At 40.7% G+C, this 25,619-nt stretch overlaps 1 protein-coding gene and 1 long non-coding RNA gene across 2 annotated transcripts; one reads left to right on the forward strand and one right to left on the reverse strand.

The window, feature by feature from the left end:
- Positions 1 to 374: 374 nt before the first annotated feature.
- Positions 375 to 16,986, reverse strand: LOC125123104 (uncharacterized). The gene is made up of 3 exons (XR_007133977.1): positions 16,637 to 16,986; positions 8,060 to 8,219; positions 375 to 561 (listed from the first exon to the last, which is right to left on the reverse strand). It is a non-coding gene; the product is annotated as an uncharacterized LOC125123104 (long non-coding RNA).
- ING2 (inhibitor of growth family member 2) lies at positions 16,973 to 23,705 on the forward strand. Its single transcript, XM_047772318.1, has 2 exons — positions 16,973 to 17,845; positions 22,883 to 23,705. The coding sequence occupies exons 1-2, from the start codon at positions 17,674 to 17,676 to the stop codon at positions 23,551 to 23,553; spliced, it is 843 nt and encodes a 280-aa protein (XP_047628274.1). The 5' UTR covers positions 16,973 to 17,673; the 3' UTR covers positions 23,554 to 23,705.
- Positions 23,706 to 25,619: the final 1,914 nt, after the last annotated feature.

Genomic DNA, 25,619 nt, shown 5'->3' on the forward strand with positions numbered 1-25,619 from the left:
TACATTATCACTTCAATTATGGGGGAAAAAAGGTACACAGATGAAAAGAGGTTGGAAGGACATACAAAACAACATTAAAAGTACTTAACTTTGGGAGTTCCCTTGTGGCTCAATGGGTTAAGGATATGGTGTTATTACTGCTGTGGCTCTGGTTAAAGCTGTGGCGTGGGTTCCATCCCTGGCTTGGGAACTTCTGCATGCCACAGATACAACAACAACAACAAAAAAGTATTTAATTTTGGGCTGTAGATAGTAAATGTTGAAATTCAATGTACTTCTTTTTAGTGCTGCCTATTTTGAAATTTTCTACCCTTAATCGGTGTCATTTTTATAATTTTCCCTCTTAAAAAAATACCATCACCACCACAACAATAAAAATTTTTCAAAAATGATATTCATGAAAAACAGCTGTAGTGCAGGCATCTTTTGTTGTTGATTAAAAGGAGATCCAATTACTTTAGATTTCAGATTTGTAGGTGGCAAGATGGAAAATAACTTAAAAAGCCTGAGATCTTTTCCTCTGGTGTAGGAGGGTCTCCTCTGACTCCACATGGAGAAGGCCTGCAAAAGACAGTTGACACTCGGTCAGTAGTAAATTGAGATTCTCAGCTGAAGCCTCAGAATTTTTTTACTTAAAACATGGAAGAAAGAACCCTGGTTAGACCTGGTGGGCTTTAGTTCCCAAATTCCACACCACCATAAAATGACCTCAATATGACTACTGTAGAACATTTAATTTCGAACAGAACCATGTTCATATGTTTGATTAAAATAAATTTAAATCTGGAGTTCCCGCTGTGGCACAGTAGGTTAAAAATCTTACTGCAGTGGCTTGGGACACTGAGGAGGTGGAGTTTGATTCTCCAGTCTGGCAGAGTGGGTTAAAGAATCTGGTGTGACCGAAGCTACAGCATAGGTGGAAGCTGTAGCTCAGATTCAATCCCAGGAACTTCCATATGCCATGGGTGTGGCCAGTGAAAAAAAAAGAAAGAAAGAAATTTAAATCTGATAACTAAATCAGATGACTTCTCACTCCCTGGGCCTGGCAAGAGTTTACAACTGTTCGGTTCTATATTGTAAGCACTTTTGTCCTTCAGAGACCCCTACTAGGAATGAATGACTGTATTATGATTCAGACAATGCATCTCCCTCTGGCTGACATTTTCACTGCAAATAGGATTTTCCATGGTCCATTCCATGGGGACTTCTTTCTTTCTGCAGTTCCATTGCTCCTCTAGGTCAGAATTTTAAATAACTATAGGCTCTGTGGCCCTCATCTGATTTGCAGGAAATATTCAAGCAACTTTTAGGCCAAATTCAAGAACTGCAGGCTGACCACAAAGTGTCACCAACGCTCTCTCCGTTTCTGCCTTCTCAAGAGGCAGCCATCTCTTCATTTTTCAGATTTTCTAGGTGAGTCAGTTAATATACTGTGTCTCCTTGATTATAGGCCAACATACTAGGCTTTCTTGACAGTTTCCGCTGAAATCACTCTCTCTTGACCTTAAGAATTGTCCACCCTCTATGGATGACTACACAGCACAGCTAACTCTAAAACAATCTTCGCAAATCTCTCTCAAACTTTTTTATCCTTAGTGTGGATAAGAGGTCAAGATTTGTCTCCATGCTGATTTTTGCCTGGTGGTCTGTTTAGAATAAAACATAGAATTCCCTCAGCTAAGATTTTGACAGGAAGAGTCCCACTTAAACATTCCATTACAGATATGCCTGAATATGCATAGAAAATCCCTGGAAAGACTAATAAGAAATTGGCTTTGGGAGTTCCCTGGTGGTCAAGGGGTTAGGTGCTTTCACCACTGTAGCCCAGGTTCAATTCCTGATCTGGGAACTGAGATAACACATCAAGCTGCTTCATACCATAGCACACACACACACACAAAAAAGTCTTTTTTCTGGAAAGAGGAGATGGGAGGCAGGGGTCAGGGGTCATACTATACTTATGTTCACTCTATATGCCTTTTTACTGCTTGGATTTACTATGTGCATATATTGTTTAAAATATTCAAATAAAGTAAAAAGAATTAGAAATGAAAGAGAAGAAATCTTCGATAAATGGATATTTATATCATGTTATTGGTTGGGACAATTTATCATTGTAAAATTGTTCAGTTCCCCGCAATTATCTATAAATTTAGTGAAATTCCAATAAAAATCCTAGCAAGATTTGTTAGAGGAATCTGACAAATGAATGTTAAAACATATATAAATAAACCTCCAAAAACTAGCTAAGATAATTTGAGAAAGAGGAGAGATTCACCTATCAAATATTAATGTGGTATCACACCAACAAAACTTTAAAATAGTGCATTCTGGGTAGGGGACAGACAAAAGACCAAGGGAACAGAATAGTCAATATACATGCACATGTGGGAATGTGCATGAGGATCGAGTTGCATGGAGGTGGTATAACAAATTATAGGGGGAAAGGATTATTTAATAGATAATGGAAAAATGGTTTGTTTCATGGAAGAAAAGATAAAAACGTGCCTCTACCATATACCACATATAAAAATAAATCCCCATTGGAGTAAAGGTGTGAAAGGTTTTTGAAAAACTATTAAAAAGAAAACTTCTTTAAAATGCATTGAGCAGGGAGTTCCCTTCATGGCTCAGTAGTTAACGAACGCAACTAGGATCCATGAGGATGTGGGTTCAGTCCCTGGCCTCTACCAGTAGATTAAGGATCCAGCATTAAGGATCCAGACACAGCTTGGATCCCAAGTTGCTGTGGCTGTGGTGTAGGCCAGCAGCTGTAGCTCCAATTCAACCCCTAGCCTGGGAAATTCTTTATGCCGCGGGTACAGCCCTAAAAAAACAAAACAAAACAAAACAAAACAACAAAAAAAAAACATTAAATAAAATAAAATGCATTAAGCCTCTTAATTCATAACTGGAAATATGAGTACACCAAAATTAAGTAGTTTTTTTTCAAAGAAAACATAAGGTCAACATTAACACATAGGTAACAGACTGGAAAGAGATACTTAGACTATTTAAAACCAATAAAGGGGAAAATAGCTATGAAGAACTTCCTCAAGGGAGTTCCCTCCGTGGTGCAGCATAAATGAATCCAACTAGTACCCATGGGGATGCAGGTTTGATCCCCGGCCTCACTCAGTGGGTCAGGGATCCAGCATTGCTATGAGTTGTGGCTTGGATCTGGCATTGCTGTGGCTCTGGCGTAGGCTGGCAGCTACAGCTCCAATTGGACCCCTAGGCTGGGAACCTCCATATGCCATGGGAGCAGCCCTAGAAAAGACAAAAAGACAAAAAAAAAAAAAATTCTAGAGAATTAAAAGATAGGAATGAGCTGGCTATGGGAAGCCCATATTTCCCCTTTAGAATGAACATTACTGGAGTTCCCATTGTGGTGCAGTGGAAATGAATACTACTTGGAACCATGAGGTTGAGGGTTCAATCCCTGGCCTTGCTCAGTGGGTTAAGGATCCGGTGTTGCCTTGAGCTGTGGTATAGGTCACAGAGGTGGCTTGGATCTGGTGTTGCTGTGGATGTGGTGTAGGCCAGCAGCAACAGCTCCACTAGACCCCTAGCCTGGGAAGTTCCATATGCTGCAGGTGCGGCCCTATAAAGACAAATGACCAAAAAAAAAAAAAAAGAATAAACATTATTTCTTTTAGGAAGGAAATAAATGCTCATGGTTTCAGCATAAGTGATATTATTACAGTACAAAGTAACTTAAATTGGGGGAAAAACTACATATATTTTATTATTTTAAACAGTCAAAGGGCAGAATGGAAATATGACTTTGTCAATGAGATATGATTCAGCAAAGGGAAGGACATCTACCTCTAAATTCTTTATAAAAATTTGTATGGTTCATTCTTCCATTAGCTGGTTGATGGTACTGTTCATAGCTTACATCTTTACTGATTTTTTTTTTTACATTTTCTATTATCTCCTGAGGAAGGGATGTTAAAATTAGAAACTCTGATTATGGAATTGTCTATATCTCCCCTCAATTCTATCCATTTTTGCTTCATATATTTTGAAGCTCTGTGACTGGGTACATACACATTTATAATTATTCTGATATACTGACCATTTTATCATTATCAAAAGTTTCTCTTTATCTCTGATAATTCTTTGTCTAGAAATCTACTTTGTATAATATATAGACACTCCAGCCTTCTTATGCTTATATTTTCTGTACAACTTTTTCTTTCCATTTAATTTCAACCTATCAGTCCTTTTATATTTAAACTGCATCACTGGTAGACAACATATAATTGAGTCTTACTTTTAAATACATCCTGACAATCCTTGCCTTTAATTGGATCATGTAGTCCCTTTACAGTTAGTGTAATTATTGATATGGTTTGGTCTTTTATTATTTGTTTTGTCTGTCCCAACTTTTTTTTTTTGTCTTTTGTCTTTTTTTTAGGGCCGCACCCACAGCATATGGAAGTTCCCAGGCTAGGGGTCCAATCGGAGCTGTAGCTGCCAGCCTATGCCACAGCCACAGCAACTCCAGATCCGAGCTGCATCTGCAACTTACACCACAGCTCATGGCAACACCAGATCCTTAACCCACTGAGCGAGACCAAGGATCGAACCCAAAACTTCATGGTTCCTAGTTGAATTCATTTCTACTGAGCCAAGACGAGAACTCCCCAACTGCTTTTTGCTCCTTCAATATTATTCTTTTCTTGATTTCTTTGGGATTTGTTGAATAATTTTTAGAATTCTGTTTTAGTTGATTATTTTTTGCAAAACCTCTTAGGTTTTTTTTTTTTGGTTAGTTTCTTTTTTGTTTTATTTTGTTTTGTTTTTGTGGTTGCCCTAGGGATTCCTTGACTTTTCAGTGTTTTTAAAGCTACTACTGCAGAAAGAAAAAAAGAAAATAAATAAAGCTACTATTGCAGCACTTCACATAAAATACAAGAACCCTGCACCCACCCACCCCTTATATCTTTAACCTAAGCTGTCATAGTTATTACATCTGCTATTTGTTTTAATTGCTTCCTCTTCATCTAATTGGTTAGGGAAGGATTCCTATCCTAGGGTTATGGGAATGTCCTAATTCATGACACTCAGCACTAGACAGAAGAGACTGACGGCAATTTACTAATCACATACACTCACAGCCTGGCAGAGGACACCAAATACCATTCAGGGCCATATGGGGGTTTACACTTGGGAACACAGTAAACAACCAGTCCCCGGGGACGGCAGATTTTATAGTATCAAGATAAAGTAGTCCCTGGATCCTGTGGGAGGATGTGATTGGCTTGTTTGAATAGTTCCACGGGCTTGCAGGGAACTGAAACCAGCCACTCAGGGGTAAGCAGGAAATATACCTGGTCCCTGAGACAAGAAGGGTTGTTTGGTTAGGAGACCTTAGCTTAGGACCATGGCAACAGAGAGGGTTAGGAAATTTGGAGTTAGACCATTCATAACCTTCCTGATTTTACCAGATGTCAGGGAAGTACATGATATTAATTCTAGACCCTTTATCAATCACACTGTGGGGTCCTGGACTCCATCCTCTGGCTCTTCAAGCCAGTATGTCCACAAGTTTCTAAGTTTAAGTCATCCTACACAACTAAGCATTGCAAGCTATACTGACTTCCCTCCAGAATTTGCCTCCTTTTGCTTGTTATCCAGTGTCTTTTGGTATTTTAAAAATACTTTATTCATAACTTATAGTTGTTATTCATGGGAGGGTGATATGAAAGGAGCTACCTGGCTAGTACCAGAAGCAGAACTTTCAAAATTCTTTTTTTTTTTTTTTGGCTGCATCTGGGGCATACAGAAGTATCCAGGCCAGGGATCAAATCAGAGCCACAGCAGTGACAACATGGGATCCCCAACTCACTGAGCCACCAGGGAACTCCCAAAGTTCATTCCTACTCTTTGGTTGTAAGCCACTATTTAACTAAATAGCTGAAGAAATTACCAGATATGATTTGATTATAAGAGGAATTGGGTGGAGTATTTGAAATGATAATATAAGAGAATATTAACTTACTGCTGCAATTAATAACTATAGGGCTCATAAAATATTGTTACATAAAATACTTAACATTTTGATTTGGTGCAAATTTTGATTCCACACAAATAATTTAGTCAAACTTCAGATGGACTCAGCACTCATCAGATAAAATCCAGAAAAAAATATTTTTTTATTTCATATTTTTTACATACTGCTAAAGTACATAGGGAGGAAAAAAACAAAAGTCATTATTTGACGACATGGTCGCATATTTCTTCTTAAATATGTACCATCTTCCATAAACCATGATTGACTCCTACCAATTTTAATCTTGTATTCTGCTTTGCTCCTACATTTATTGCTAATTTGATCTTATTTATACTTATGCCTGTAAGCATTTTCCCAACACTCTGTATGTGTTCTTTATCCCTACGGACTATAAGTGTCTCCTGGACATAGGCCAAAGTTTTGATTTAGTTTAAATCCATGCACATACTTGCTGATTATTCTTTTTTCAGGGAATCCTATTAAGACTCGGATGGACAAACTGAGTTTTAAATTTCTTCAGAAATGTGTATATGGTTGTTTCCTTCGGTGATCTCAGAATCACTCACAAGACTCAACAGCTAGTTATAAACATGGTTAAAATTTATAACAGCAAAGATTAGAGAGCAAAAGCAACTGGAAATGGAGTTCCCTGGTGGTCTAATGGTTAGGACTTGGCATTTTCACTGTCACAGCCATTTTCAGTCCCTGGTCTGGGAACTGAGATCCCATATCAAGCCATGACCCCCATTGGTCCCCCTGCCCCACAAAAAGCAACTGGAAAAAGATGCATTGGGGAAGTCCAGAGAAGTTCTGCACAGGTTTCCAAAGTCCTTTGTCTGCATAGGAATTCCCTCTCTCTCTCTAGCAGCAAACTATAGGCATGTGTGGAATAGCTCTACCTGTAGAAGATCATTTGAGTCTAAGGGTCCAGAGCTTTTATTGACAGCTATTCAAGTACACCTATTCCGCTACACAATCAGCTATGGCAACTGAAATTCAGGACCCCAACAATAAAATCAGGTGTACATGTTGCGCAAAGCAACTTGATGAGCCACTATGGCTGTTTCATTTCTCCAGGTGTATATATAAAAAAAATCACCGTCACCAACAAAACACTCCATGGGCCAAATTCCAAGGGTTGGCCAAATCAGTCATGGTTTCCTTGGAGACATGCAAGGAATAAGTAACTAGACCTGCTGCATTAATGTTTTCCTTCCTAAGGTTTGTATATCTTTTCTGTCCCCTATTACCAATTTCTTGCTAATAAAAATAATACAAAGCTAGATTAAGTCCTGGTATGCGTGAAAATATTTTTAAGACCATGGCATCACTAAATCATTTCCTCTAGTCTATCTATCCTTCCCAACACGTTCCCAGCCTCTGATGTCTATAAGCTGGCTGTTCTTTACAAACAAGCAGGCTACATCTAGGAAGCAGTAGTTTATGCTGTTTGAAAGACAAGACCTAAAAAAACTAAGGGTTATAAGCCTTGTATGATTTACACTTGTATCTTTCCCAACAAACCTGCTATGCCTCCTGGATTTTCTATTCTACATGACCTTGCCATGACCTCTTTACGGCCCAAGTCAAAACTCTACGTGACTTCTCTTCTCCCCCATCCCCTACATACAGTCACTAAACCCAGTTGATATTACCTTGTGGAAATTTCCTGAACCTACCTGCTTCTTCCATGTAACCTCATTTCCCTGTCAATTGCTCCTTTCTTGCTTCTCTTTCCATCTCCCCACAGGTCTTTATTCATTACAGTAGAGTTGTCACCTATCAATCTTTCCCAGGAAGCAACACACCACACACCAAACAATAATCTCTGAAAAAGATCCCTTATATGAAGTATTGTAACCACTTAGGTCACTATGTTCAATTGTTTTCCTGTGTGTTATATATCTACTAATATCTACTTTATTTTTAAAAAAAGTTAATTCCCATCCCAAATTGAAAACTATGCTCAATGGAATGGGAATCAATTTCCTGGAGTTCTTTGAGCCATGTAATCAAAATAATAGTAGTTTCCTGTACCTCATTCTCTATTTGCCTTATGACATCTGGGGTCTTCTCCCAATCCCTTTCCTTTCTCAGCTGATATGTTCAGATTCCTCTTCATTAGATACCTCTGCTAAACTTCACTCCTGTAGAGAAGATCACAGCTCAAGAAGACACATCAGTGAAGGGCTTCTTCCTGGGTAGACAGATTTCATAAGTCCCTTGTGAGGTTGTAGGCACAGGTTATAGATGGCATTAACACAGAACATACCCCTGAATACGAGTTTTCAAACATATGACCCATAAAAATGATAAAAGTATTCCACTGTAACCCAATGTATTCAAGCAGGATTGCACAAAAATTAAGAAAGCTCTTAATAAGTTAAGGGCTATATTGAGTGAGAAAAAAGCTACAGGGAACTTCTCCCAAAATGCTAAAAAACTTCATTAAAAATGTATTTCTGAGCCAAAGCTGCCTAGATTTGTTTCTAAACATGATGATTTCAAAAGCTTCAAACTGGCCAATTGTGGTATTTCTTGATTTTAATTTTGTGTAATAATATATGTGCAGTTAGAATGCTGGTATGCAAATTATAGACATAACTAGCAGTAGTAGCAGAAAAATTCTTGGAAAAGTGAAATAAATCTAAATATTGAGTGTATGTGCTCCTTTCCCAGTAGGTTGCACACATGTGCTTTTTTTTCTAATCAGAGCTGTAGCCACCAGCCTACACCAGAGCCGCAGCAACACAGGATCCAAGCCACATCTGTGGTCTACACCACAGCTCACAGCAACGCCAGATCCTTAACCCACTGAGCAAGGCCAGGGATTGAACCCGCAACCTCATGGTTCCTAGTCAGATTCGTTAACCACTGAGCCACAACGGGAACTCCACATGTGCATTTTATTATTGCAGACTGTATGGATATCTTTTTGCATCTTTTATATTAAAAATAAAGTTTAACTTTTGTTAAAGTAATACATATATCAAAAAAATCAAATGATATTTGTGAAAACTAAGCCTCCCTCCAAATCCAGCCCCAGGCCCTAAATCAGAGGCAACTACTATCAGTAGATATCTGCTGGACTGTTCTTCCAAAGATATTTTAGCTGAAAAGTAAAAGTTAATGATATTCTAGAGGTAACAGGAAGTCACTAGGCTCTTTGGAAATTATTTTTGAATCAACATGCTACTTTTCAAAGATTAGATTAGATAGGCTATTAGTCCAACCCTGTATTACAACTGTATTTTTTGTTATGCATGAAAGTGTTATAAATAGTTTCTATAAATATAATATAAATATCATATTGTTGCTAACTTTTAATTCTCATGTTGTACCACCACCATTAATGGCTCAAATAATCATTCTTTTCTCTGATTCTTCTATTTTCCCATAAGAGAAAGCTTTTTTTTTTTGTCTTTTTGCCTTTTCTATGACCGCTCCCGAGGCACATGGAGGTTCCCAGGCTAGGGGTTGAATTGGAGCTATAGCCACCGGCCTATGCCAGAGCCTCTGCAACGCAGGATCCAAGCTGCACCTGCAACCTACACCACAGCTCAGGGCAACGTCAGATCCTTAACCCGCTGAGCAAGGCCAGGGATCGAACCTGCAACCTCATGGTTCCTAGTCAGATTCGTTAACCACTGTGCCACGATGGGAACTCCAACAGAAAGCTTTTTAACCTCTAATACTTTCCATACAAAAATTTCCCCTATCTTTTATATCCTTGGGTTTTGTTTGTTTGTTTGTTTTTTGTCTTTTTGCCATTTCTGTGGCCGCTCCCAAGGCACATTGAGGTTCCCAGGCTAGGGGTCGAATCAGAGTTGTAGCCACCGGCCTAGGCCATAGCCACAGCAACGCGGGATCCGAACCGCGTCTGTAACCTACACCACAGCTCACTGCAACGCGGCAATGCCGATCATTGACCCACTGAGCAAGGGCAGGGACGGAACCCGCAACCTCATGGTTCCTAGTCGGATTCCTTAACCACTGCGCCACGACGGGAACTCCTATCCTTAGGTTTTTTTTAAAAAAACCTAATTCTGGTAGTTACTTTAAGCAGATGACAGAAGAAAATATTTCTACTGTCACTTCAGACATTTCTTCAAAGTCTTTTCCCTGAAGATGTCATTTCTGTGACCAAAGGACATTATGCTAAAGTACCTGGAATGTACACCACAGTTAGAAAAAGTCAAAGAAGCCACATGTAGGCTGCAGTTAGACAATGAAGAACACAACCAATGTTTTCTCAAGCAGAAAAAAACAATTGAGGGAAATCCAGAAAACAAAAGAAAATGAGATAAATTATTCGTTAAATAAATATTTCCAAAATGTAGGCCTTATTTTATCGAAATAGCACATTTAAAATTACTTAGAGGAGTTCCCTGGTGGCTCAGTGGGTTAAGGATCTGGCATTGTCACTGCTGTGACCTGGGTTTGATCAGGGAAGTGGCTAAAGAAAAAATAAAATAAAATGACTTGTAGCAAAATAAGGTTTTAACAAAATTTTCCAGAAACATGTATATTGTATAAAGTGAGATACACTGGTTTCCATAGATAAGAGGAGTCAGAGAACCTCAATTTATGGAAATAAATTAAATAGGCAATTTTTAAAAATTTGTCACCCTTAGAAGCTAAATCAATATTCACCAAAGTGCTGGATTAAATGAACCATGCCAAGAGCAATTAATGTAACAATAACTCCAATAAAATCTCATTAAGTAATCAATTAAAATCATTACAAGAAACAAAAGATCTAGCCCAAAGCTCCTGGCTAGTAGCATCAGTTTTATTTTTAAAAGGCCATTCTTACTTCAACTAGAGCAGAAGGCAGGAAGCATTTGCCCTTGAAAATAAATAATAGTCTAAAGGATACATGATTTTCCAGAACTTTTGATTTTATGATTATTTTGAGTATTATTGTTCAGGAAATTCAAGTTTTCCTTTAGAGGTAATATTGTTAAATTTGCTGCAAGGCTTCTCAGAAAAAGTAATTTTATGATATCCCAAGTTCTTAATTTTCCCCCTATGCATACTTTTCCCCTTTCCTATGATCATCAGACAGAAAATAAGATAACTAATATTTGTTGTACTCTTAAAATTTTAGGTGTACACTTATTTCATGAACTGCTGTGTGATCCTGGGTAAGTTGCTTAACTTCTCTGGGACCCATATTATCACCTATTTAAAAAAAACAACAAAACAATTGGACCGCTAGCCCAGGAACCTCCATCGGCCATAGGTGTGGCCCTATAAAGCCAAACAAACAAACCACTTGGCTTTTTAGAGGAGATCTATAATAGTGATTCTCAGCCTCTTCTCCATCCTTTCCTAGAGACAAGATGGTTATGATCATGGCTCACCTACCTACTGGGTAAGGCTGCCAGTTGCCTGCTTTCTCTTCCTTTGGGGAAAATCATTGATCTAAGATTGGTTTTAGCTATACTAAGTCTATGAGTCTGTAGTGATTATGAGATTATAAATAACCACCTGAAATGGTGCAACCTTCAGATGTTTTTTCCCCTTTATGTTTCCTTCATCTAACCTCCATTTCTTCAGCACGGTGCAGTGCTCTGATACAACAGACACAATACTTGGATAAAATCATCCTTTTTGAGGTTCTTTGTTTAAAAAAAGAATCCAAGAAGAAAGGGTGGGGGAAAAATGTAATTGTAATGTATACATGTAAGGATAACCTGACCCCCTTGCTGTACAGTGGGAAAATTAAAAAAAAATTATTGAAAAAAATAAAAATAAAAATAAATAAAAATAAAAAAAGAATCCATATAATTTAAAGAGGGTGAGGAGTTCCCTTGTAGCACAATGGGTTAAGGATCTGCCATTTTCATTGCAGCAGCTTAGGTTGCTTGCTGTGGCACAGGTTTGATCCCTGGCCTGGGAACTTTCATATGCCTCTGGCCTGGACAAATAAATAAATAAATAAAGGTGAAGTCTATGCTTTCAATATATTTCCTCTTTGCCATTTGATGAAATTAATAGGAAAATCTCTACAACCAATTAAGAGTAGCATATGACAGGCACTGAACAGAGCTTTAATCAAACTTGTAAAGATAAGAGGCCAAAGTTTTGGTTTAAACATTTTGGCTACTCTAAGATTCTAGGCTAGTTGGGTTTATTGATTATCTGCAAAAACATTTTAAGGTGAGATAACTTAGTAAGATAGAGGGGTCACTACAAAGACAATGTGCTGGCATCTCTTTTTATCACACTTATGGACAGAGCTACTACATTATTTGTATAGGTTAGTTTATTATCTGCAAACTTTTTTTTTTTTGTCTTTTTGCCTTTTCTAGAGCCAGGCTAGGGGTCATATCAGAGCTGTAGACTGTGGCCTGCGCCAGAGCCACAGCAACACAGGATCCAAGCCACATCTGCAGTCTACACCACAGCTCACAGCAACGCCAGATCCTTAACCCACTGAGCAAGGCCAGGGATCGAACCTGCAACTTCATGGTTCCTAGTCAGATTCGTTAACCACTGTGCCACAACAGGAACTCCCTACAACAACCATTTAACTGCGGACAGATTTATTAAGTTTCACCAGCAAAATTAGACCAGAATTTCAATTTTGAACATTAGTATAAATCTCTCTTCCCTAAATTTTAAACACTTTCCCCTGCTTTTAGGAAACATAATTGCATAATTCAAACGCCTTCAATACTGTGACCTAGTTCCCCCTCTTGATGTTATAAACGGCTGATGTAACTATGGTAACCATCCAGGGAAAATTGAATGTTTTTCTGGTCAGCAATATGCAAAGTATACCATATGTGTTATTTTTTTCTGTCAGAAAAAACCAAAGTGGATAATATATGTTTGCTTTTCTTCTTGGTTATGGGAATGACATTTTATCATACTGAATTTTCTATGACTATAGACCCAGTCATTCATAGTCCCTTCATTAAAAGGTCTTAGTATTATTTTTGTTTTTTCGATGTTTTTTTTTTTTTTTCCCGGGTGTTAGTAGTCATTCTTATTGCTGAATACTACTATAACTCATGGTAGGATTGATGATACACATCAATCTGTGCTGTCTATCTCATGAATTACCTATACAGGCTAATAATACTCATATTTCCAATATTCCATCTTGACAACCTGACATTTTCTTAACTTTGGCTTTTAGTCGTAGCCAAAGTGTTTCCTTACAGCAAAAAACTAAAATGGAATCATCTTAGAGTATACTTAGATACCAATAAGATTTATTTCCAATTTTTAGTGATTTTATGTCTTTTTTGCTGTTTTTTCACCTACAATTAATGTGTACTACTTATGCATTAAAGCAATTAAAAATGCTTTAAAACTGAGCTCAATGGAGATGCAAACTGTTATTATTTTTCCTTGATGTTGTTGCCTACTGTACTAATAAATTGATTTAAAGTGTCTGGGTTTTTTTTTTTTTTTAGCACAATTTAAAATGCTTGACTTGGACCTTCCAGAACAAATTATACTCTAAAAAAATGCCTAGATTTTTACAGGACTGATTTATTTGCGTTAGGAATAATTTCATTTCTACAGTGGGCTGTCAACTGGTGACAATTTCAATATGAGGACTCTGTTAAAGTGATTTTCTTAAATTTCCCTACATTTTAACAGTGCTTTTCAACAATCCAAATATGTTCCTTAGAAAAACACTGCTATCTGCTTCATTGATTTAAATAGAGAATTAACTGCCTATTACTGATTTAGAAAAGACATTACTAAACAAAAGCAGTGTGGAATTCGTTTGGATCCTATTGAACAAACCAATTGTAAAAAGGTATTAATGAGACAATAGGGAAATTTCAACTGCCTGAGCATTAAATGATACTAAGATAATTTTTGGATGGGATAATGGTATTGTAGATGTTTTTAAAAAATTATCTCTTATCTGTTCATATTTAAAGTATTTACTGGAGTTCCCTGGTGGCTGGGCAGGTTAAGGATCCAGTGTTGTCACTGCTGTTGCTTGAGTTAGATCCCTGGCCTGGGGAACTACTGCATGCTGGGACTAGGCCAAAAAAAAAAAAAAAATCCCCCCAAAAAAACAAACAAAAAAGCATTTACTGATACAATGATAATAATTCAAGAAAGATAAGGGGGTGCAGAACATTTATAGATGAAATATCATGAGCCACATATTGATAAATGTTCAAGTTGGGCAAGTGGTATCTTAGTATTTTAGTACTATTATCTCTACTTTTGTGTGTGCTTAAAATTTCCCATAATAAAGTTTTTAAAAATATTAAAAAGTAGGAAAAAAGAAAAGATTTCAAGTTTAATTGGCCTGACTCAAGCAGTAGCTGAAACTTCTCAGGCAGGATCTTTAGGAAAATTTCACTATTACTAGCTAGAGTTTGAAGTGGTTGCTCCCCTTTCTCACAGCACAAATAAGGGTCTACCAGGTAACTCTTAAAGCAATGGATTTAGAAATTAAAGGCAATCTCAGACACTTCTATTAATTTGGTGGTGGCCTTTACCTACCTTTTTAAAGGTTACTTTTGGAAGAAAAATATACTGAAGAACAAATAAGATGTCTTTTGCTTTATTCATTCAATTAAATATCATTGATTAATTTCTACATTGCAGAGAATTAGGGACTTTTTTTTTTTTTTTGGTCTTTTTGTCTTTTTGCCATTTCTTGGGTCGCTCCCGCAGCATATGGAGGTTCCCAGGCTAGGGGTCGAATCGGAGCTGTAGCCGCCGGCCTACACCAGAGCCACAGCAACGCGGGGGATCCGAGCCGCGTCTGCAACTTATACCACAGCTCACGGCAGATCCCTAACCCACTGAGCAAGGGCAGGGATGGAACCCACAACCTCATGTTCCTAGTTGGATTCGTTAACCACTGAACCACAACGGGAACTCCGAGAATTAGGGACTTTTAAATACTGTATTTAGCAGGGTACAGGAACCCAATTTGAAAAGGCCCCAAGTTTCCAGCTAAGTAATTACTGAGAAGAAAAGGACATGATAAATAACCAAGGTCAAGGGTTGAGTTTGGGGAGGTTGGTGATTTTTTTTTTTTTTTAATTCTCTCCACCCAGTCTGCTTTCACAAGTATGGCAGGAATAAGCCTTTGATTTGTTTTTGTAAATTAATATAGCAAGAAAAGCACTTGTCTGAAATAATTCACACCCACATATATATGACCATATGAGAGTGTCCTTAGGTTTAGAAAAACACAAGCTCAAAAATCATTATTTGGATTTTTTTTTTTGCTTCTTTTCAGCCTGTTCAATAGGATTATGAAAGGTGAAAATAATGCTCTAAAAGTTTTACATTTGAATATTCATCCTCCCTTCATCTCATGCTCTTCTGTTCTTGGAGGGAGTGCTCTAGGTATTCAGAATCACTGCCTTTTCTCACTTCTACTTTCTAACCATGTGTCATATCTGCCTGCAGATCACTATTTAGGCTGAATAAAATCATAGGTGCATTCTATGTCTAATCAGAATCAATAAATAATGACATTGTGCATTATTTGGAGCCTTCAAAAAAACCCTAGCCGACTTAAATCTATGTGTAAACAAAACTAGTAAGGTTCAGGCAAAAAGTGATGAAATTCAATTTTTCACAGTGACTGTTTTTTGACAAGATCTAGCTGCTTAACCTAAGAGATTTAAAGGAGGACAACAATAAGAAACCTAGATGATTCTCTGAAATACAATACTACACTGCCTGGGTTGAAGTGGTCAAAACCTCAAAGTGTCACAGGAAAACAGCACATGACAACCTTCGAGTCCTGTGTAATATTACTTTGTTCCCAAGACTCAAATTTCCAAGAATGCTTTGTTTCGGCTTTAAAATTTAAAATATCCTGTACCTCAAGGTCTAGATTTCTCTTTGCATGTCAATGGTAACCGTACTATTAACAGCTACTTCAAAAGGACTCTAAATAGGTCACCATGCAAGTGCACCACCGCGGCGAACCAAATGGATATAAGGAGAAATCCAAATTTATCACCCACTCACGTTTTCTTTTTAACTCAAATGTGCTACTCACAATAGTGTTTGTTTACATTGGCACTCCATTAAAATTCTCTTTGTATTCGTTCTCTTTACACCCGTTTCTTCCAAAAACACACGTCATTATACAAACTGAGTCCATCTGGAATTAAAATTAACTCCTCTGCCTGGCATTTCAGTTTACAAAAGACAGAAATTAAACCCTGTCGGCCGATCACCTAGATGAGGACGTGAACCTGATTCCTAATTAGGTTTTTCCTCGCGTCTTCACCACCCCTTGTCCTCGGGCCCCCCAGTGTTTTTCTGTCTTAGAGGAGAAAGATGTTAAGGTGGCGGTGAACCTCACGCCGCCAGGAAGCCCTAGCCGACGTTTAATGCTTAAACGTTCTGATCCCCCGGGGGGAAACTTTTTTCTTTTTCTTTTTTTAAGGTTACCCGTTGGACAGTTTTCAGGGCAGTCAGCCCACACTAAACTCGATCTCCCAAGAGCGGGAGGGTGGACAAAACCTGCACGGTCGTGGGACGGCGCGGGGGGGGCCCCGCGTCTGAGGAAGGGTGGGACCTCGTTGAAGCCAGGAGATTCAAAACACGGATCGACTAAGGGAGAAAGAAACCTCAGGGGGCCGTGGGGGCACCGCCTACCTCCGCGATCAGCCCCGGATGCTCCGGGAGCCTACAGGCCGCGGCGGGAGGAGGACCGAGCCCGAGGGCGGTGCCGAGCGGGCGGGCACACAGCCGCCGCGCATGCTCGGAGCTGCGCCCGCTGCAAGCCGCTGCGTCGACCCGCAAGGCCTCCCTCCAGGGTCGCGGCGGAGAGCCACCGCCCGCTGCACCTTTTAAGGCTTGCGAGGGGCCGCGCTTGATCCACCTGATGGGGGAAAAGTCGGTAACACCGGGCTGGCGGAGCTGGGCCAAGCTTCCCCCTCCCTGTGGGAAGAACGAAAGGGAGGACTCAGCCATCAGCCCCCGCAAGTCCCATTCAGACCTTGAGCAAAGAGGTGGACTTGACAGTGCTTCCCCTTTAAGAGGGGGCGGTGCGCAGCCTGCCGTTTGGCTGCCCTTCGCACCCTCCCCCCGCCCCGGGCCGAGAGTTGACAGACCAATCACCCGGGTGGCGGAGGGAAGGCGGGAGAATGCGAACCTTTCGGTAGGGCGGTAGGGGCGGGCCCCCGGCCTTATTAGGAGGGAGGCCTGCGCAGGCGCAGACGCGTCCGCAGCCGGAGGGGCGGGGGCAATCCAGTGAGAGACTCTCCGACAGGCACCGAGGGTGATTGGGAGGAAAGGGGCAGCGAAAGGCTTGTCATGGGGTTCCGAGCTGCGAAGCGGCATCGGTAGCATCTGGGGATTTCGAGGGGGACAGGAAGTGTCAACGCCCGGGACCCCGGCGCCAGCTCCGCTGGGGGGATCCCCGCTGCTCTAGTCCTGGGGAGGGAGGGGAAAAAGGAGGGAGCCCAGATCTCGCCCCGCCCCTGGGCTTGTTACCGCGGGGGCGGGGAGTGAGGGCTTCTTTTTGGGGGGAGTGGAGATCGGGGGACTCGGCTGTGCCCTCCTGAGCGGCTGCGGGTGTCCCCGCGGCGCCGGGCTGCGGAGCAGAGAAGCCGCGGCGGCCGTGGCTGTTGCATGAGTGGCTGCTGGATGCGGAGGCGGCGGCGGCGGCGAGGAGCAGCAGCGGCGGCAGGATGTTAGGGCAGCAGCAGCAGCAACTCTACTCGTCGGCCGCACTCCTGACCGGGGAGCGGAGCCGGCTTCTCACCTGCTACGTGCAGGACTACCTCGAGTGTGTGGAGTCGCTGCCCCACGACATGCAGAGGAACGTGTCCGTGCTGCGAGAGTTGGACAACAAATATCAAGGTAGGGGCCGCGGGACTGCCTGTGCGGGTCCTCCCCCAACTCATCCGCTGGCCGCCGGGCACGGTCCCTCGGAGCCTGCCTGGGGAAGTGCCGCTTTCCATTTCTCCTGTGACAGTCTCCCCGAGTGTACAGAGGGGTCTGGTGTGTGGGACGGGAGAACGGGACTGGAGACGGGGTTCGCGGCCCTCCCTTCCCCCTGCGGTCCGCGAGGACTTCTCTGGTCTCAAGGGTGGAGGTGGGGGCGGCTCGACAGCCCCCGCTGCAGACCCGGAGGCTGCAGCTGGTGTGGAGGGGAATCAGCCATTTTAAGCAGCAAGCATTTGTTCCGGCGCTCCCCTGCCCGGTGCCGCAGACCCTCCTGCCCCGGCCGGGGAGTGTACAGCCAGGCGGGGCTGTGGGGAGTGAGCGGCCGGCCGCGGCCGGACTCCCGCTGGTCTCCCCGGCCTGGCTTTCCCCACCCCCCAGGTGGGCCCCCACTCCTTGAGAGCAGATGCATTGGAACGTGCGAGGGGGAGGGGGTTAGAGGGCTGCGAAGGCGGCCTCCGGGGAGGTCCCTCCGTCGGCTCTCAGGCTCCCGACTCGGGAATAGTAGTCTCTTCTCCCGCCCCAGGGAAAGTTCCGGGCCGTAGCCTTTCCCAACTTGTTCAGCCAAATGGTTAAAGGGCTAGGGGGTCCCTGCGGGGAAGGAAGAGGGTATGTGTGTGTGTGTGTGTGTGTGTGTGTGTGTGTGTGTGTGCGCGCGCGCGCGCGCGGGTGTGTGTGTGTGTGCGCGCGTGTGTGTGTGTGTGTGGCGGGGAGGGCCCCCACTTGGGGGCGGGGCCTGAGGCCGTGACGTAGGACATGGGAGGGGCGAGGGCGCGCGCGCTCCCGCCGGTCTCGGGAATGGCCTGTGTCGGGGATCGCTGGTCTCGCACAGAGTTGGGCGAAGCTAGCTGGTTGGAAATGGGTGGGAGCTGTGCGGGAAGTTAGCTCGTTCTTAGGAGATTCAGTGTTGGAATCTGGGACTGTTTGTTGTGATTTTTTTTTTACTTTTTCCCAACCACTCAATCACGACAAAGACACTGTCAGATGCTGGGATCGTCCCTGACCCTGGCACCGCGTAGGTTCGGGGCCTTGCGTCACTTCCGGGCCCTTGGAGGATGTGGGTTGGTTGACTGGGCAACCGCTTGGCGTCCCTTAAACCCTGAGTCCCTCCTCTTGCCAAGTTTAAGTGATTGAGGCACTAGTCACCCTTTGTGGTCCGATCCAGGAGGCTAGGACTGGGGCTCAGCTTTTCTTACAGAAAGTATTATTATTTTCCATTGGTGGCCCTTTCGCCTGCTACCAGAAGGGGAGTCTAAATGGGGAGCCGTTTGCGTTTAATAACCCTGAATCAAGGAACAGATCTGGGACTTAATGTGTAACCAGCCATATGGACTTTAAAGGGATAACTTCTTGGACCCATTCTCTGTTTCAGCACGTCACTAATCCTGTGATTTAGTCTCTAAGGAACCCGTTTCTTAAAGGGTGATATTTTTGGGCCTGTAGGATTTTAGAACATCTCGGTGTGTTTTAATCTGTAATTTATTTTGAACCCGTATGATTAAGAGGACTGATCTTTATGGGGGGGGGTAGTGAAATAATACAGATTATTTACCGTCAGTTGCTGCACCACGTCCAGAACATTATCTCATTTAATCTTCACAATTCTATGAAATTAAAATTCATTTTGCAGATAAATTAAAATTTACAAGGAGTTTTAAGTTACTTGTCTGATTAAATGGGGAATGTTTGACTCCACAGCCTGGCTACTTCAGGGGCACATCCTTGTTTTTAAATTATTTAAGCTTTTTTTTTTTTTAATACTCTCTAAAGATATTTTCTATAGACATGGAACACATACTTGAAATTGTAACCTAAAAATGTTATATGTGTGCTTAAGAATTGTATGTTGAACAACTTTAGTTTTTCAAATAATCATAACTCTGAACTTTGTAAAACTTGCAGGCTTTTACATTTCTTTAAAGATGTATTTGCCTTTACAAAAGTCAAGCTATTTTCATTTGAGTTGGGAGGGACAGTTTATTACAGGGAAATCTGCCATCTTGACCTTCTAGAGTTGACAGAAGTAGCTCTAACGACACAAGAGACAGGATTAGGCCTTCAAAAATGGAGAGATTTAAAAAAATTAGCTCCGTTTAGATTGTAGTTACTTTCAAAAGAAACGTAAAAACAATGATCTTGTTTTTACTCTGTACAATGCTTACTAAGCTCAACTTTCACAGTTTTCCATTAGCTTTATATGCTTGTTTGTTTTTGGTTTTTTTCGCAGGTTTTTTTGTTTGTTTGTTTTGTGGGGTTTTTTTTGGCTTTTTAGGGCTGCACCTGCGGCATGTGGAGGTTCCCAGGCTAGGGGTCTAATCGGAGCTGTAGCTGCGGGCCTACACCACAACCACAGCAACACAGGATCCGAGTCCCCTCTGCGACCTACACCACAGTTCACACCAATGCCAGATTCTTAACCCAATGAACAACCCGCGGATCGAACCCGAGTCCTCATGGATATTAGTCAGTTTCATTAACCTTTGAGCCAGAATGGGAACTCAGGCTTTAGGTTTTTTTTTTTTTTTTTTTTTTTTTTAATTTATTTGCTAGTTCTAAAATACATTGTTTTTAGATCTAATACTTATAGTAATAATTAGTGATATACATTACATAGAAAAATTTCTCTCCAACCTATTTGAGACACTTTAAGAAATGACAGAAGAACCTTAAAAGTAGCTTTAAAGACTTTTAAAGATAGAGAAATGAAGAAAACCATCTCACATTTGAGTGAAATTATTATGGGCTATGGTTATTAGAGAACCTCAGTTTGTATAAGTATTCTTGTTTGTAATTTTTGAGTAAATAACCTTTGAACTAAAATTTAGTACTTAATTTCAAGTGCCTTCCATGCAGCTGAGTAGAAAGTGCTTAAATGGCAGAGTCAGACTGGCAGATCTGGCAAAGTTCAAAGTCTGGAGTTGTTACCAGTTGAGTTTCATTTTCTTCACATCCAGAAGTGGTGGCTTCCTCATGGGAATGCTGTGGGAATTAATGAAAAAGTCACATAAAAGGGCCTTAGTAAGTATTAGTGTCCTTTCTTCTTTCACCACATAATTAAGGTGTCTTTTAAAAATGTGAATTTTTACCTCGTGTATAGTATCAATGTGATGGTATGAAATAATATAATTAGTTTCTAATTCTTGATTATTAGATATAGAATATTTGGAATAAGGTTTACCTGTATTTTTAAAACCTCAAATTTTATGTGTCTGAGGGGAAAATATATAATTTACTTATTTTTCTGGAGGAAAATTGGATTCTTTTTTTTGTTTGTTTGTTTGTCTGTCTTTTTGCCTTTTCTAGGGCTGCTCCCGCAGCACATGGAGGTTCCCAGGCTAAGGGTCAATTGGAGCTGTAGCCACCGGCCTACGCCAGATCCAAGCCACGTCTACACCCCTCACCACAGCTCACGGCAACGCCAGATCCTTAACCCACTGAGCAAGGCCAGGGATCAAACCCGCAACCTAATGGTTCCTAGTCAGATTCGTTAACCACTGAGCCACGACGGGAACTCTGAAAATTGGATTCTTAAGAAATCCACTTACATACTTAGCTGGGCCAGTGGACTAGATGTGAACTTGATTAAAAATATGCTGTGCAAGTGTGAGTCTCTTCAGATATATGGAGGTTACATTGTCATGTATCTCAGGTTAAACAGTTGTCCAAGTGTGAGAACCTGCCGTTTCCAGGGAGGAGCTAGTTCATAAGTGGTGGTGAATACTTGCTCTGTGTTACCTTACTTGTAGACACTCCCAGTGTGTGTATTTTACTGCTCTAACATTTCCGTTCTCGTTGGATATTGGAAGATAAAACAGTGGTATGCCACGTTGTGTGGGTGTGATAAATTCGAGTTAATTTTTGTTTCTCCACCTTTCCTAACTCTCTCAGATAGCATTCTATTTCATGAGGATAAGAAAGGGTACAGATTTGAATAAGCAACTTACGTAAATTTTTGATGACATCTAGAACCATATTTTCAGATTTTTGTCTGCCTTCTGATGACTCAGCCATTTTTAATTGATTTAAGTGTATCTCACATGCTATACAATACCTAAATCAGCAGTTCAGAAAGCTGAGACCCAACTGCTGAGTTATCTGCAAAAGTCGCAGTGATCCAGTGCTGACTTTACTCTAATTTTGTTAGCAGCTTAGTCAGTTGATACCAGAACCTGAACCTAAACCTGCTCTGGAAATAGTTTGATTTTCAGACTCTCCCATGTGATGAATAAAAGAGCTGTTCAAACAAATCTGATGGTAAGCCAAGAGTTATTTGTATGTGCTTTGCTTTAAAATGTCCAGGGGATGATGTGAGAGTAAAGTGTTGTATCTTGCTGAAGTCTGGTAGTAAGTCATTGACTAAACTGTAAATTCCGCAGACACAGTTGGGCAGTGGTCTGTAGCCTAATCCTGGAACCTTTTTAAGTTGTACGGTTGGAGTCCAGCATGGAAATTTTATGGACAGGGTTGTTTTAAGATTCAGCTGAAAGGTGAAGTGACGTAGTGTTCCTGCTCATGTAAAAGACTTGATTATAAATGAGCCACACATCTCTTATCCTTCTATTTATTTATTTTTCCTTTTGGCGGCACCCATGGGGCAGGGATCAAACCCGTGCCACAGCAGTGACCTGAGCCACAGCAGTGACAATGCTGGATCCTCAATCCATTGCACCACCATGGAACTCCTCTTATCCTTTTTTATATAGATTAATAAGTACTAGAGAGTTTTGTGTTCATTTTTTTTATTAATTTATTTCTAAATATACTTTGATATTGGATAATATATGATCTTTGTATGGAAAGAAAATGTTTTCAATGTATTCATACTATGGAGGATTGGGTTTTGTGGTTTGAGTTCATTCTAACTGTACCAATTCTGTGAAAATTAACTAACTTGGAAAATGTTATGTGTAATAACACACAATAGCCTTCTGATTTTAATTTTTCCTTTTTTAGAAACATTAAAGGAAATTGATGATGTCTATGAAAAATATAAGAAAGAAGATGATTCAAACCAGAAAAAACGCCTACAGCAGCATCTCCAGAGAGCATTAATCAATAGTCAAGAATTGGGAGATGAAAAAATTCAGATCGTCACACAGATGCTTGAATTGGTGGAAAATCGGGCAAGGCAAATGGAGCTACATTCACAGTGTTTTCAAGATCCTGCTGAAAGTGAGCGAGCCTCAGATAAAGCAAAGATGGATTCCAGCCAACCAGAACGATCTTCAAGAAGACCCCGCCGACAGCGAACCAGTGAAAGCCGAGATTTGTGTCACATGACAAATGGGATTGAAGACTGTGATGATCAGCCACCTAAAGAAAAGAAATCCAAGTCAGCCAAGAAAAAGAAACGCTCCAAGGCCAAGCAGGAAAGAGAAGCATCACCTGTTGAGTTTGCAATAGATCCCAATGAACCTACATATTGTTTATGTAACCAAGTGTCTTATGGGGAAATGATTGGATGTGACAATGAACAGTGTCCAATTGAATGGTTTCACTTTTCATGTGTTTCACTTACCTATAAACCAAAGGGGAAGTGGTATTGCCCAAAATGCAGGGGAGATAATGAGAAGACAATGGACAAAAGTACTGAAAAGACAAAAAAGGATAGAAGATCGAGGTAGTAAAGGCCATCCACATTTTAAAGGGTTATTTGTCTTTTATATAATTCTTTCAGAAATTTACTTTCAGAAAATGTTTTAGGGTAAATGCATAAGACTATGCAATAATTTTTAATCATTAGTATTAATGGTGTATTAAAAGTTGTTGTACTTTGTCTGTGACCTTAATTTTCTGCACTGAATTACCAAATATTTTCAACCAGATCACCTGATGAAAGGAGCAGGGAACAGGGAAGGGTGGCCGTGAACATGATAAAAACTTCCCAAACCATGCCTATTTCAATTCACTAAAACTGCAGTGCTAATTTGGGGGGAAACACCGAAGTTTTGCTAGTTCTGTGTGCTTAAACAAATTTAGATATAGTTGGAGTTCTCTGTAAGCATTCAAATTATCACAGGTAATTTGAAATATGAACACTATCCCATTCAGTGCTTCTTTCTCCCTGGCCCCATTGATGTATACACTTGTTCATCTCTGGTCTTCCAAGAATTTAAGGAACTAGAGATAAGAATTATTTGGAATTCCATGTGGAATAACGTGCTCTTATTAGAGTATTTGCTGCTGTATTTTCCTTAGTAGCATTTTGATATACTGTCAGTAGCCCACTTATAAGTACCTTCCTGCTGCTTCATAGCTCCATTTGATCTAGTGCTTTTTTTTTTTGGCCACACCCGGAGCATATGGAAGTTCCTTGGCCAGGGATTGAATCAGATCCAGAACCGCAGCCTGTGCTACAACTGCGGCAACTCTGGATCCTTAACCCCCTGGGCTGGGGTTTGAGACAACACCAGTTTTTAACCTGCTGTGCCACAGTGGGAATTCCTAATCTAGTGCTTAATAAGAGAGTTGTTTTCATTGGGACAGGTAGGAACAGTTAGGATACCAAAAATGCTGTCATTGGCTCATATTGGCAAAATTTGGATTATGCAGTATCATGGTTCAAGGTTGAGTAATTTTAAAAATGCATCTTATTTAATATTTTTCATGTTGACTTGCTGCTAGGATACCTGGCCACAGGCCTACCAGCAGGAAAAGGGCATATACTAGTCATTAAATACTGCCTTTATGTCAAACAGTAGTTTAAGTAGTTTTGCTAGTGGCTGTAGTTTATTTCTGTCCCAATCAGTGGTTATATATTATTTTAAGAGTGTATTTACTTTCTGGGATTGGTGCTGTTTGGTGTCTTCACGTTTGATGAACTAATTTCATTATAACAATGCAATTAATAATGTATTTGTAAATTGAATTTTCCAAGATTCTGCTATTTTAAGGGTAAGCATCTTGAAGGATATATGTCCATATATTTGGAGAATATTTTGGTTTTTCAGGGGTTTGGGGGGCAGTGTGGATTGACTAGTCCTTAAAATCTATGTGTAATATACTTTTTATTCTTCATTTCTTCCTAATCTAATGATCTTGATTCTTTTTGATTAACGTGAAAAAATCCTGTCTGCTTGTTTGGAAAAAAGAAAAAAAAAATTTTTTTTCCTCCTCTCCAGTGTGACTCTTAGGCTTTTCATTTCACCAAATCTGGTGTCAGGCTATTCATCTGAACTATATGGTTAGCTTATTCTCCAAAGTTCTGTTGAAATCTAAAGTATTTGCACTGTAGTGAGGATATTATTTTTTTGTTGTTGTTGTTATCTTGTCTTTTTAGGTTCACACCCATGACAAATGGAAGTTCCCAGGCTAGGGGTTGAATTGGAGCCATAGCCACTGGCCTATGCCACAGCCACAGCAGCACAGGATCCGAGTTGCATCTGAGACCTGCACCATAGCTCACAGCTACACTGGATCCTTGACCCACTGAGTGAGGCCAGAGATCGAACCCGCATCCTTGAATACCAATCAGATTTGTTTCTGTGGAGCCACAACAAGAACTCTGAAGATTTTATTTTTATTTCTTACTATTATTTTTTCATTTTCCTAGCCGCAGCTGTGGCATATGGAAGTTCCTGGGCCAGGGGTTGAATTAGAGCTACAGCTATGGGCCTGCACCACAGCCACAACACCACCAGATCTGAGCCATATCTGCAACCTACACTGCCTCTTAAGGCAATGCCAGATC

This window comes from Phacochoerus africanus, chromosome 3 (assembly GCF_016906955.1).
Source record: "Phacochoerus africanus isolate WHEZ1 chromosome 3, ROS_Pafr_v1, whole genome shotgun sequence".
In the NCBI taxonomy this organism is placed as follows: domain Eukaryota; kingdom Metazoa; phylum Chordata; class Mammalia; order Artiodactyla; family Suidae; genus Phacochoerus; species Phacochoerus africanus.